This window comes from Daphnia pulex, chromosome 11 (genome assembly GCF_021134715.1).
Source record: "Daphnia pulex isolate KAP4 chromosome 11, ASM2113471v1".
Taxonomy (NCBI): Eukaryota; Metazoa; Arthropoda; class Branchiopoda; order Diplostraca; family Daphniidae; genus Daphnia; species Daphnia pulex.
Genome location: NC_060027.1, coordinates 5031511 through 5044810, shown reverse-complemented (window position 1 = coordinate 5044810; position 13300 = coordinate 5031511). Strand labels below are relative to the sequence as shown.

Below are 13300 nucleotides of genomic sequence, written 5' to 3'. Positions count from 1 at the left end.
GACGTCCTTGCCGTGGACTTTCATTAAATTCACGACTAAGTTGTTTCCCTGGCCAAAAAAAATAAAATAAAACCGGGTTGCCAAACACACACACGAGCCGATTGTGAAAACGGGAATAATAAAATCAGATATAATATACACAGAAAAAGCGAACAAAAGAATCGTGTGTTGTATTCAAACGCAAGAGCTGAGGGAGAGGTCCGACTAAGAGCAAAAAGAGGAGGAGGACAAAACCCAAAAGTTGACGGCCTTGATGACGCTCGGTGAACGGGCCAGGTAAAGATACATGTACTTATATATATATATATATATACACGCATGTGTATATGTGTACAACGTGTGATTGTGTTTCCAGCCAGTTGCAGAGATTGAAGGACGTGGCGCGGGTCAGCCCTTCGCCTTTCCCTTTTTCCCCTTAAGAAATCAACAACATCCAGCCCTTCTCAATCAAACACACACGACATGTCCCGGCATGCCGAAAGAGAGAGAAAAAAGATTTTTAAAAAAATATATATTTAAAAAAAGGAGAAGTGATTTATCGGAATAAATATGTACAAGAAGAAATAACGATTGGTAAATCAAAATCGCTCAAACTGCAACTAGCCGGACAAAGTCTAAACAACAAACGGATTAGATTCGCCAAGACACACACAAAAGTCATGTAGACACACTGCACAGGATGTTACATTATTATTTGAGCTTCGTCATCAACATCAGCAGTAGTGCATCCCGCAGTTGGTCACGCAGAAGAAGCGCAATTCATAGATTTAATTCCCATACACACCGAATTTTTATTTGAAAAAATAAAAAAAGATAATAAGTCATTCCCGTTGGCCAATTTTATCAGTTGTGTTTTGCTCTACATGTCCGGTGTCTGTTTTCCAACGGATTTACATAACAATTTAAAAATTAGAGATTTTCTGATTTCGTCGGTTAATTTATGCGTCGTTGCTCGAACCAATATGCACGTCCTCTCCCCGCATTCACTTTCAAAACACAAAACCTGCTTCATTATCAGATAATATAAAAAAATTACTGTATTTTATATAATGAGCAATATGCATGCAATTTAGAACAAGGATCAATGTAAGAATCTATGCGATTCGGCAGTACTATATGTCCTATAACTGTGGTTCTCTCTAACTAAATTTACCAGTGGTTGTAAGGATGCATGTTCTTTTATATTCTAGATTGATATCTAGTTAGAATTATAGAAAGATCCCGGCTGGTTCGTAGGCCACCAGTTGTTTCACCCATGAATGATCATTCATACGATCTTTATGTCTTAAAACTGTTTAAAGAACCAGCCGTGCTTAAACTAATGAAGAAATAAACCTAATCTTATGCAAACTAGATCTAATACCAAGGGTGACGAGATCTGTATTCTAGAACTGTAAGGAATCAACTAATATATACGATTATCCAAAGTTCAATAAGTTTTTATTACGCGTCACATCTGATTACTTATTGTTCATTTGACATCATAACATTACATTGTAGCAGATAGAGGCAAGAAAACGATTTAATCAATTTTTTGGTTTATTTTGTCAAAATTTTAATTTCTCTTTCCCAAAAACTTTTCACATCCTCTTATATCTTGTTACAGCGTCCAAATGGCGATAACACATGTGCTATATTCCTATAACCGAAAAAAAAAGAAATTTTTAGAACTTTTAAAAATAAAAAATTTCGAATAGAAGAAAATCACGCCTTACATATTTTAATAATATACCGCTGCGTGGCGTCTTTGTAAATTTCTTGTAATCTGACAAGGGTATCAACAGGCATATAAAACATTCATTGAATGTCAATCCTTTTTTTTTAAATAATATTTTTATCGTAATCTCGTAATATAAATAGATTTTTTTATTTTTCCTTCAAGGACTCTGAAAGGAGGAAGAAGTACCGGTATACAAGCAAAAATCTAGTCACAGCAGTTTAATCCTCAAAATGATATTGGCGGAGGCTTTCAAACATCGTCAGTTACGATCCATCAAAAACCGACGTTAATATCCCCAGAGCATCAACATCGTTTAACCACCTTTCAACATTTGTTGATTGCCTTTTTTTTTCATCTCTCGCAAACAGTAATCAAAACTTTGGAACGGTTGTTTTATATCAAACATCATAATAATCTTGAATTTAATTCAATTTCTCATCTCTCCCGCGCCAGACTATATGGCAAAGAGAATATATCACTGCAACGCTCATTGCCGTTGAAGAATTTCGGGTAAATAGACCCAAGTTCAACGACTCATTCCTAAGGGTGAAATGAATCTCACAATCAACCAAAGTCCTTCGAATTATTATGCGCGCGCATATAAATCGAATTTCGACGCAACTTTGATTTCCGTCTGCCCTGCTGTCAGATGTTGTAAATTCAGACAGATGCAATTGTTTAACAACTTCTTAAAAGGTTCAATTGCCGAGGCGCAATATAGCAGCAACAACTCCCCACGATCGTGTGGACGTATCCACCCAATAATACCGCAGCAATATACAAGCAAAGGACACGGTCATTTATCACGACATTGAACGGAAATCGCCTGTGAATTAACGCTCAAACAAGGAGATTTTTACTTCTAATTTTTCCTTCAAAAAATAGGGCATCAGCGCAAGGAGTGTGTTGCGTGACGACCACAATCAACCATTCATCAGCGTAACACATTCCTGGGTAATATACTAAACAATCTGAAAATTTCACTCCCTCGAATTAATTTCAATGGCTTCGCCGAACGCGTGAGTGAATCTATTCAAAACAAAACAAAAAGGGGAATAACACAATACAAAATGAAAACGGACGACTGAATTGTTTTTAGTTGACGACGACAACCAATTTTGTACGGCTTTTCATCTATAATTACACGCACGTCCTTAATTACATGTAACATGTATACAATCCAGGAAAAAGATTGTCGAGCCTCACCCCGGCACATGCAAATTATCATAACCGTACACACACACACACAAATACGGAAGATTTTATCCTTGTCAAAACGAAAGAAAAAGAAACAGGACTTAACAACGAGGGCCGAACATATTCGACATGATGAGCCTTTTGCGGGGACTTTGGTGTGTGCATGCATAATTAAACTGCTGCTGGGCTGTGCAGCAGTAACAGAGGTCTTATGCAACTATAACGGGGCCGGCATTTACTATATTTATCACACACATTCGTGACTGGATCTTTTTGTTATTATACATTCGGCAACCCGTTGTCGTCGTCGATGTCAACTTGCTACGCAGTCAGCATAGACAATCGTCGGGACGAAACGGCGCAGAGTCGAGCGCAAGGTCGGCCGCAGCAACAACTCTGCCGATATAGGCCGTCCTGTTAGAATTGTTGTTGCTGTTGTTGGGACTCGAGTGCGAATCAGACCAAGGTCGTCATCATCGTCAAAAGAAAACTTTAATAAAGAGAGTTGAAGTCCAGCGCAACAACAACAAAAACCGCCACCTTTCACGTGTGTGGTAGAGTATAGTAGTGGGGGCGGGCAAGCTGGTTTTCACGCCGGCCTGCACAGCCAAAATGCACAGGCCACTTTGTGTACATACCCTCGAAGAAAGAAAGAAAATCAAATTCAATATCAAAAGGGGAATAAGACACACGTGGAATTGTTGAGGCCCATCGGAGAGCAAATATTTTGTGAACGGTGGTTGAGTTTCCCGTCCGGCTCGGCGTGATGGCGTGACCTCCGTTATATTAGTTTAGACGCTGTAATACAAACTCTAAGGGCATATATGCTGCATGCGTGGGTTCTTCCAGCAAGTCTATTATACGGGAAAAGAGAGAGAGAGATTGCCACGGCCGAGACAAAGGAGGTTTCACCTTGAATAGATCTCTCGTTGTTGGAAATATTTCAAATTGCGTCTTAGATTTTTACGGCACACAAATCGCGTTTCGTGCCGACACAAATGCGTATGTATACTGTAGTACACTAGATGCATATTTCCTCCAACCCATTTCTTCTTTTCCAGCGCACCCCGCGTCGTCCTATACGAAGGATATTTAGTCTAAATCAGGTCAGTCGACTTTTGCACACACATTTCGCGATGATGGGGGTGTCGTATTATTTTTTAGAACAGGGGAGGGGAGTCTCTTCATTTCGAAATATTTTATTTCGGCAAAAAGATCAAAGTTCGAATCACACCCGACTCGTGAAATGCGGTAAAGATGACCTAAAATCTCTTTTAATATTACGGCCTGGATTTCACTTGGTCTGGTTAAAACTAAACCGAAAAGAAAATATGTGTCGAGAAAATGTATGTTCGATTTTTAGCAGTCGGGCGCCATAATTCATGTACCCAAAAGATTAACTAGACGTAATAAATTCAGGATGGCAAGTCATTAATCGAAAACTTGTGTGCCCTGTTTTCGTCGCTTTCTTTAAACTTATCTAAGTTTTAAAATTGGCGCTCTTTTTAACCGGCGCGTACCCAATCACATCCGTAGGTTCTACTTAATGAATATATAGTACCTTGGTGGTGAAAATAGAATTCAAGTCAAGAAAAAAAACTTTGGCAATCATAAAAAAATTATAATAATATGACACTTGTTTGACGTTCTGAGAGTTGCGTCATGGCTGAACGACACAACACCAAAAAATCTATAAACAGGATTTTTTTCTTCTTTCAACAAAACTTATTATATTCTTATACGAGAGAGAGGCTTGGAGCACATACAATTAAAATATATTGAGCAATGAATAACCGTCGTTCTTTTTAGTTTAGTCTCCATGTCCAGATTTCCTTATTATGTCTGGATAACACTACTGGTCATCGCACCATTTCGAGAGCACAGTCTTCGCTGTGGTGGTGCAATAGGGTCTCCGACGACGAGTAGTAGTACCACAGGTAAGACGCAGTAAGAAGATTGACGGATGGATGGACAAGGGGCCGATGCCGAAGGGGACGTATCGTCTACCGTCATGGCGGGCACGACCTCTCATTTGAAAAAAAAAAAAAAGAATCAAGAGCCCGTCGCTGCTTCCCATCCATCAAATAAATGGTAGTGGCTTCTTCTTCTTCTTCTCGGGAAAAGATCGATCCTGGAGGCCATTTCGCATTCTCGCCGAAATAAAAACAAGCCTAAATTGAGAATAGACGTAATAAAATAACGTCCATATATATACACGTAAAAGATTTAGACACACGAACAATCTCTTGCACCACCAAGGCCATTTTGGTATCATTCCTTTCAAATGGGTGCGGGTGCCACTAGACACAAATTCTGCAGAAAAGAGAGGACTTACCGTCTCATGTTTGGCACGTATTACTTATTCAACAGCTCACCATTTCTGATTAATTAAATTGAAATAAAAGAATTTTCCTTTTTTTTTAAATTTAACAACGTTTTTTCCTTTTGTATTCGAATCTCGTATAAAGTAATAATAAACTACACGCTACACGAAAGTTCGGGCGGCTATTATTATTTTGCTTTTTTTTTTTTGGTTTTACTTCTTGTGTTGTGTGTTGGCTTTGACAAAATTTTTGTTTTCTCCCTTTCGGTATTAATTTCTTATTTATTTTTGGCTTGCGTTAGCAACAAATTGGAAAAAGTAAATCTCGCGCTCACAGCATCAGATGTCTGTAATTATTTTTTTAAGTCGAACAAAAATCATGAATTCATTAACTAGATGTGTGTAAGTATTTAAGAAAGAGAGAGGAGTGAAGGAGTAGTGAGAGAGAGAGAAAGGGAGAATAAGAGGAGGGCAAGGTCGAACAATCACGAACGGCCGGTTAAAAATTCTAAGATAGCATCGCGAGTCGTCGTCGCATAGGTATTTATACGTTTGGTAATAATCCTTTCAAGACTTCACCTGGATGGGAGACGACGAACTTCGTGAATGGTGCGAGCCAGCGAAAGAGAAAGAGACATAGTACAGTAGTTAAAGAATGGGGGGAAAAAAACAGCTGGAAAAGTGCCCAACAACGAGAGATGCCAAGACTCAATGAAGGAGGAAATCAAAAGACGATAATAATATCCAAGAGAATTGCGGAAAAGTGAGAGTGGGACTTTCAAAGCGATCAATCGAAGAAGAAGAAGTGGAAATAAAATAGAAAGGAAGAAGAGACTAACGTATTTCCTCAAGAAAAAACGACTAAATCAAAAGAGAGTTGGGAAGACGGATACAAATCCCTACACAGTCTATCGCGAGGCACTAATTTGACACACGCTACGCTCTCCATTCGCTTCGTATAACTATTTTGTATGATAATTATTTAAAAAAATGAACAATGGCGCCGTTCGATTCCTTCCTTTGGTTTCACCTACTTTTTCTTCTTCTTCTTCCTTCTTTTCTTTTTTTACCTGATCACAAAAGAATTGTTAACGAATGGCACGGCCATGTAGAAAAACGCTTCGCAGCAACGTACAAAAATACGACCAACAAGCGAAAAAATTGTGGACACGTGACGGCCGACTAGTTCAACGTCCACCGGCCTATCGATTATTTGTTTTTGTTTTTTCTCCCTCCATACTTTTTAATTACTAAATGAAACAAGAGTATATAACCAACAATCAAAATGGACGATCTCAGCAACGAGAAACTATTGCATCCGCACTGGCTTTGATCAACGCCAGCCTTTCTTCTAGTCTCCTACGCGCAACGAATCTTATTGTGACGACACTAACGTGAACAAGGGAGAAGAGAATCGGGCGAGAATGTGTGTTCGGAAAAAAAGGGACTTTTGGTTACTTCGTACAGTAGAAGGGAAAGAGGAGAAGGTGGGCTCTTTTGCAGAAGAGGACACATCGTTTTTTCAGGCTCAATACCCAATATAATGAGGAGGATAATCTCTGACTTTCATTTATTCATCGCCGCTCGTCTGCTCGACGTAACGGACACCGTTGACGGTCATGTCATACTCGGTGATGAAGGCGGGGATTTCCAGTTGATCCATGTTGATGATGTTGTACAGATATTCGACACCGGGGACAGAGTGGACTTTGTGTTTAATGGCCGGGGCCATGAACGTCAGGAACCACCAAGTCATGACCTGTTTTTCAACGGAGAAAGATTGATAAAATTGTGAACAGGTATTAGCACCACATTACGGTACCTTTGTCCAGAAAGTGGGGTGGATAATATAAAATCCTTTCAAATTTTTCTTGTGCTTGTATTCCAAGACGTTGTAGACTTCCCGCATCCACGTCATAGACGGGTGATTATGCCCCTCGGTAAGCGTATGGAAGTAGAGGATTATGTAATCACCTTTGACTAGAGGATCGAGCAACGAGATCAAATACAGCAGAGCCTGCGTCAGAGGAAACGGTTATTTCTGAATCATTTTCACTCGACAATCTCATTATTATAAATACCTTATCTAAATTAATTTCGTTGAAATTAAACCATTTGCCGACAAAGACGACTACGGGCCGGCCGAACTTATCCGTTCCACTCTGATAGAGACATCCGATTCCGGAAACCTCCGACAAATCTTCCGTTTTGGCTCGACGCAGCAATCGCTCGTATCTCTCGTGATGCTGAAAATTGGCAAACAAAATAAACAAATATAATATAGTTATTTATCGCTCATAGACACGATATCTAATTAAATATCTAAACTGAAGACACGCAAGAACCACAGAAGCAAGCGTCGCCATGACGATGTTTTACTACGAGGTGTCGTTCGTATTTTGCAGTGACAAACTTTTTCACACCCCCATACCCACCTCGAGTATCCCATCCTCAGAGACAGGATCCATTTCCGTATTAAGCAATTCTCGAATGGTGGCAAAAGTCTAGGGATCACCGAATCACGCAGTTGTTTGCACACTTTTAGTCAACAGTCGCGTCGTCAGTTGCTAGGGATCGACGCCATGGGAGCATCGATCAAACTTCCTACCACAGTTGAGTTTGAGCTTATTCCGTGCGTGGAAGGAGTTGCCGTTAATCAGACGGCAATCAATGATCGGTAATCAGGTAAAACAAATGACCAGCCAACTACAAAAAGAAAACTATGGAAGGACAAGTCAACTACGATCCAACGGCCCGGCGGTAAGCATCTCCATTTCTTCATTAATTAATGATGTAACTCGTAAGCCTACTACTATAACAACCCACTGCATCTACGTTTCTAACGACTATTGTTTCACACAGTTACATGATACAACCCATTGCATGAAAGAATTCGAGATGGCGCATGTCAAACTTCCATTGCACATATGTGCTCTCCAATATCCCGTTCGCATGCCCTTAAATCTGAACGAATCTTCGCCTAGCATGCTGAAAACTGTTCCAAATTCCCCAAACGCAATACGTTATCGAAAAAGTGTGCTATCGAATCGCGACTGTTGGCCGATATGGTCATATCTCTCTCATCGAGCAAAGGTTAAGTCTGAATCATTTGGACTTTGCGATCACTAGACCTGTAGGAAAATAGAAATTTCGAAACGCCATTAAACTTAGCAAAGTGGAAATGTACCTGGACTTGTAAAGTGAGATGGTCGATGTCGGTAACGGGATGTCCAACACGTTGATGACTGGGTTGGCCTAACAGCTTTTGCCGATCGACGTCGTCCTCCATTTGGGCGAAAGAGTGTTCGCCTACCGACACGCTGCAGCCAAACTTGGCACTTAGATCCTGAGGTTCCTCCCACGAATCTATGGAAGACAAGACAAGGGTAAATAAAGTTGACGGTCCAGCGAACAATTTTGGTTAATGTTTTTATTTTTTGGAGGGGAAGTTGGGAGGCAGAATCTTGAGTCTATTCTGGGCTGTTAATACGTTGGTTCCCTCTGACGTCAATTCGTGTCATCACGTTTCTCCAACAAAATATTTACCAAACAGGAATAAGACCATGTCCCATAGCACACACACACACACGGATGAAGCTCCGCATGTGCGACAGAAGCCGAAAAGTCTAGGCGAATAGAATCTAGAAAAAAAAATAGGGGACTGTCCAACTATTGAACATCAAAAGCCAACGGCAAAAGTTACGTCAAGGAGAGAGAGAGTGGGATCATACGAGCCCGGGTTCCGCCTTTCCTACAAGACATTGGCACGGATCGATACTACTGCTAGTTCCCTGTTGATGGTGGCCCGGCAGGAACCCGTGGGAAGGGATTGGCATAGTCCAAGTTTAAAATTGCGCCGACCTTGACTTTACCGAAATCAGACAACTGAGAAATGAGGTCACCTTTTTTAATTTGAAACACGTCACGGCAGTGGGGCGCGGTCAAAACCTTCGGCTCAGTTAACACGGCAGTGAGAGAACAGACCTAGTTGGGTATTGTGAGATGCCTTCAAAGCTATGTGGGTTTTCTCACACCGGAAAAATAGCATGAAATTAGGTCTACGCGCGACGAACGAATGGAAAGCTTTAATAGCTATCGCAGTGGAACAAAACCACTAGGTGTATTCCTTAGAGTAATGTAAGAACTCGTTTTTCTCGCCCAAGGCGAACGAGCGGCGTATAACGAAACAACAACGTAGAATTTACTAATAACACCCAGCGAAATGGTGTGTCCTACACATCCACAAGTGCTTAACTAACGATGTCAGAGTTGTAACTACGGAGATATAACCTCTTAGATTGCAGCTATCTTCTAAACAAAGGAACTCTTCATCTATGTAAACCGTGACTACGCAACCGACTAGCAAACTGATGACACGAATTAAATTCAAAGAAAATTAGCTCAACATCGTGTCTCAACTTAATGAATTGTTTTTACAGTCACCTTTCGTCATTGGGTCGATTGCGTACACGTTAAAAGTCGGATAACACTGCACAGATTCGCCCGCCACAGACCGTCTGTCACATGAGCAACCGACACACTGTTGGCTCCAGGTAACTCTGTACGACGAGACACACACGCAGACGACACGAAAAGAGAAAAGAAAAAGCTACGATGCCACACCTTTCATACCGGTTACCTGTCGATACTGATGAAACTAAATAAAAATGGAACTTTAACCACTAAATTGTCAATAATGCAGCTTAAAATCGAGCTTGGGGAGGCGTTATCACTCGAAGCAAAGTCGATTCCCTTCTGCTCTGGCGACTGAGCAGATGATGCTGCGCAGCAAAACCATGACGCACCGTCAAACTCGCGATAGGGCAAGGTTGGGACTCTTTATCTCAAGTAACAGGATTTTCTACTTGGCGCATGCGCGTCAGTATGCTTCTTACCCACGCAATAAACTGGTAAAGGACCATGTCACTTTTATCACGCATGAGGTAAAAATACGCCCCCGGATTCGAAAACGGCTTGCGACATAGGACGTAAACTGCCATGCTCGCCGAGTCCGTTTCTATCATAGAAATTTTGACATTTCCTTTGCTAATGAAAGACCTCTAACCACCATTTAATATTGAGCGATAAAAACAACCGGGGGATTTTGCGGTAAAAGAAAGGCGAAGGAAACCTGTCTAATAAAAACCTTCCATATTTTTGGCAACCAGGATGAGGTTAACCGCTTTTTCATCCTGTGTGATTTTAATTGAGGGAAAAAAAAAAGTTATTTACCTTGGAATGCATGCTGAGGATTATCAATGATGCGAATACGTCGATCACTGATGATAGGCTCACCGTTTACCGGATCACCAATTTCGAACGGCAATTGGTAACGTGAGAATTCGGCCTCATGGACACTTCGTGGAAAGTAAAGCGGCGAAAGGACTTGATAAATGCCGTAATTGTTGGAGTCCAAAACCAGAATGACGCTCTCAATGTTGTCGCCGTATTGTTCCAAAAATCTTCGGATCGTCCCTGCAATTATATTTACATTGCATTAGCATTTTTATGTAATAGGGGTCGTGTGTTAAGAGATGAGACTTTCAAATGTACAGTTTAATGGTAAAATTTTGTCCTTGTTTGCATAACAAATGAGGAAAATAAGCTACTGATTTTTCTTAGATTTATGTAGAGCATGCTCTGCAGAGTTTATACTATTATATTAAACCCTTTGGCGACAAGCCAAGTGGCAGCAAAATATGGATTGTCGCCAAGTTTTATACCCAAGCGTCGTTTCTTTTGCGCAACCAATTGATTTCTTCTAGAGTCAGCAGTCAGCACTATATGACACACCTTAATTATGACTAAATAGAATTTTAATCCAGATATTTATAAATTTTTATGATCTACTTAAAAAATGACCAAATGCCATCTATTTTGTAATAAACAGGGTGACTGAAGAGGAATTATTACTGAGTGCCAAGTGAGCTCCTTCGTCTGGGGGGTATCCTCTTTTGACAGTATAGATGATGGGTATGGCCACACTTGAGAGTTGATATTCATGAACAAGTTCCATAACATTCCTGTTAGATATTATTTTTGTTTTAATTTGAAGCCAAACATTAGAAATCAAAGACAGATAATGGCTTTTCAATAAATTAGGATTCACCTGTAACAAAAATAAAGAGCGGTTTCTGCAGCAGTTTTGTACCGAGCATTATACTTGGGACCAACTGTGTGAATAATATGGCGTGCAGGTAAATCAAATCCCTGAGTTATTTTTGCTTCACCTGTCCTGCAATCTATAAAACAGAGAGAAAAATACAAGAGTGAGCACAAATTGATGGCTTGACAGTTTGACATCTTAAGATTGTTCATGCAAGACAACACCAGAAAAACATATTAAACTTACATTTAATTTTGGTGACTAGTTCCTCTTTTAGTTTGCTGCCAGCACATTCTATCACCTTTTGACTTAACTGAGAACTTTCTGTAAATGATTCGTTTGTTGGGTGTACAACTGCATTGACAGACAGTGTAGTAATATCTCCTTCCCTATTAAAAGTAAATGAGTAAAAATTTTGTAAGAAAACCAAATTGAAACCAGATTTTTACCACAAAATAATTTTTTTATTGAGATCGGGCCGAAACTTAAATGGAGCTGATTCATGATAACTCTCCAAACCAAGAACTCTGAGAAAAGATGAATTCGTGGCGTTGGTTTCCGACCAGCGAGCCAAACTTTCCACTTCCATTTCAAAATAAATTAAGAAATAGAAAAACACAAACAAATCAATTGAGCCCGATATCAATCATGGGCGATACGTGTGACAAAACGCTGATGTCAATCCTAAAAAAAATAAGAGTTTCGACAGCCATTAATCGGTATCAACATATATGGAGGTAGTGTTGGTTGGTGGAACTGGCCAACAAATCGGAGGACGGAGGATCCAAATTCCGCTAGAGGCGTTGCTGTTTCTGGGTTACTTGGGACTCCCAATAGGCGCGACCTTTGAATAAAAGACGCCAAATGCAGGATCTAACTTTATCCCACAACCAGATCCTTGATTCAAATCTTCGCAGATGCAAACCTTTATCTAGTGCAGATTTCGATGTTTTTAAATTATTTTCGATTTCTTTTCTATTTAGGAGTCGAGAAATCATGTAATTGTTTGTAACGTAAACATTCATTTTGACGCGAGGAAAGCCGGAGGAAAGAAGCTAAATTCCTAAAGCTTCACACACCCCCTTCCAATTAATTATTCACGTTCACATTATGAATTTAAAGTTTAATTTATTTAATTCATTAAGTTTTTTAATTCGTTATAATAATTTCGATTTTTCAAATTAAGACTTAGGGAAAATAACTTGTAATCGAGATAAAATTTGTAAAAAGAATAAAAAGGCTAGCTTTAAAAATGAGTTCAGATCTAGTAGGTTGTATCTTTTATCTTCTGTAAGAAGGATACCAAATACGACCTAATAATACCAGATGGAGTGCCACCACCAAATGCAGATATGTCGAAAACATTGTCCCATGTTACAAACAAACCGGCACCAAATCCTTGGTTGAACATTTGGAACTGAAGAAGTAGGAGCATTCACAGAAGATGTTTGCACAAATGCAGATCCCACGAACAGCGCTTTGACCACGATTGTTGCTGGAGCGAACAAACTTCCAGGGGCTGCTGATGGACGACAAACGATTATGTTATTGGCTGGTGCTGGCGTCAAGGCCGGAAGGTGTGCTAGTGGCGAAAATAATGTCGTCTAACTATTTGACATATTCTTGTTTTACACAGAACCAACCATTCCAAATATCTAAAATTTAAGTAATAATTTAAAGGTATTTATAATACACTGAACAAAGTTTTAGTGAACCAAAGATCAATTCTATACATTGCTAATGAATATAAGTCGTAGATTGCAATTTTAAGGGCGTCTTTTGGTATTCGTAAACAATGTTCGTATTCGTTAACTGCCGTTTTTTAATTAGCACTACCAACGAGAAAGTTGGACATACAAGACAAAAAATTCTATAAAACAATCGTTGCGATATTCACGTAGCACTGCGAATGTGTAAAATATCACAATTTTGTTTGCCACAATCAAATAGATAC

At 39.8% G+C, this 13300-nt stretch overlaps 1 protein-coding gene and 1 long non-coding RNA gene across 2 annotated transcripts; one reads left to right on the top strand and one right to left on the bottom strand.

The window, feature by feature from the left end:
* The first annotated feature begins 3272 nt into the window (after positions 1 to 3272).
* Positions 3273 to 6057, top strand: LOC124207618. Its single transcript, XR_006880067.1, has 2 exons — positions 3273 to 4023; positions 4727 to 6057. It is a non-coding gene; the product is annotated as an uncharacterized LOC124207618 (long non-coding RNA).
* Positions 6058 to 6469: 412 nt separating this feature from the next.
* LOC124207614 (protein GDAP2 homolog) lies at positions 6470 to 12155 on the bottom strand. Its single transcript, XM_046605187.1, has 9 exons — positions 11796 to 12155; positions 11593 to 11735; positions 11350 to 11482; positions 11154 to 11263; positions 10473 to 10715; positions 8428 to 8606; positions 7322 to 7486; positions 7063 to 7257; positions 6470 to 6999 (listed from the first exon to the last, which is right to left on the bottom strand). Exons 1-9 carry the CDS (start codon positions 11933 to 11935, stop codon positions 6811 to 6813), a joined length of 1497 nt encoding a protein of 498 aa, XP_046461143.1. The 5' UTR covers positions 11936 to 12155; the 3' UTR covers positions 6470 to 6810.
* Between the last annotated feature and the right edge of the window lie 1145 nt (positions 12156 to 13300).

What these genes read in the sequence shown, in the direction of transcription:
- LOC124207614 (XM_046605187.1), bottom strand. Translation starts at nt 11,935, where the DNA reads ATGGAAGTGGAAAGTTTGGCTCGCTGGTCGGAAACCAACGCCACGAAT. An exon ending in GCTCTTTATTTTTGTTACAG is followed by an intron (nt 11,264 to 11,349) that starts GTGAATCCTAAT and finishes AATATCTAACAG; the next exon opens with GAATGTTATGGAACTTGTTC. An exon ending in ACCCCACTTTCTGGACAAAG is followed by an intron (nt 7,000 to 7,062) that starts GTACCGTAATGT and finishes GTTGAAAAACAG; the next exon opens with GTCATGACTTGGTGGTTCCT.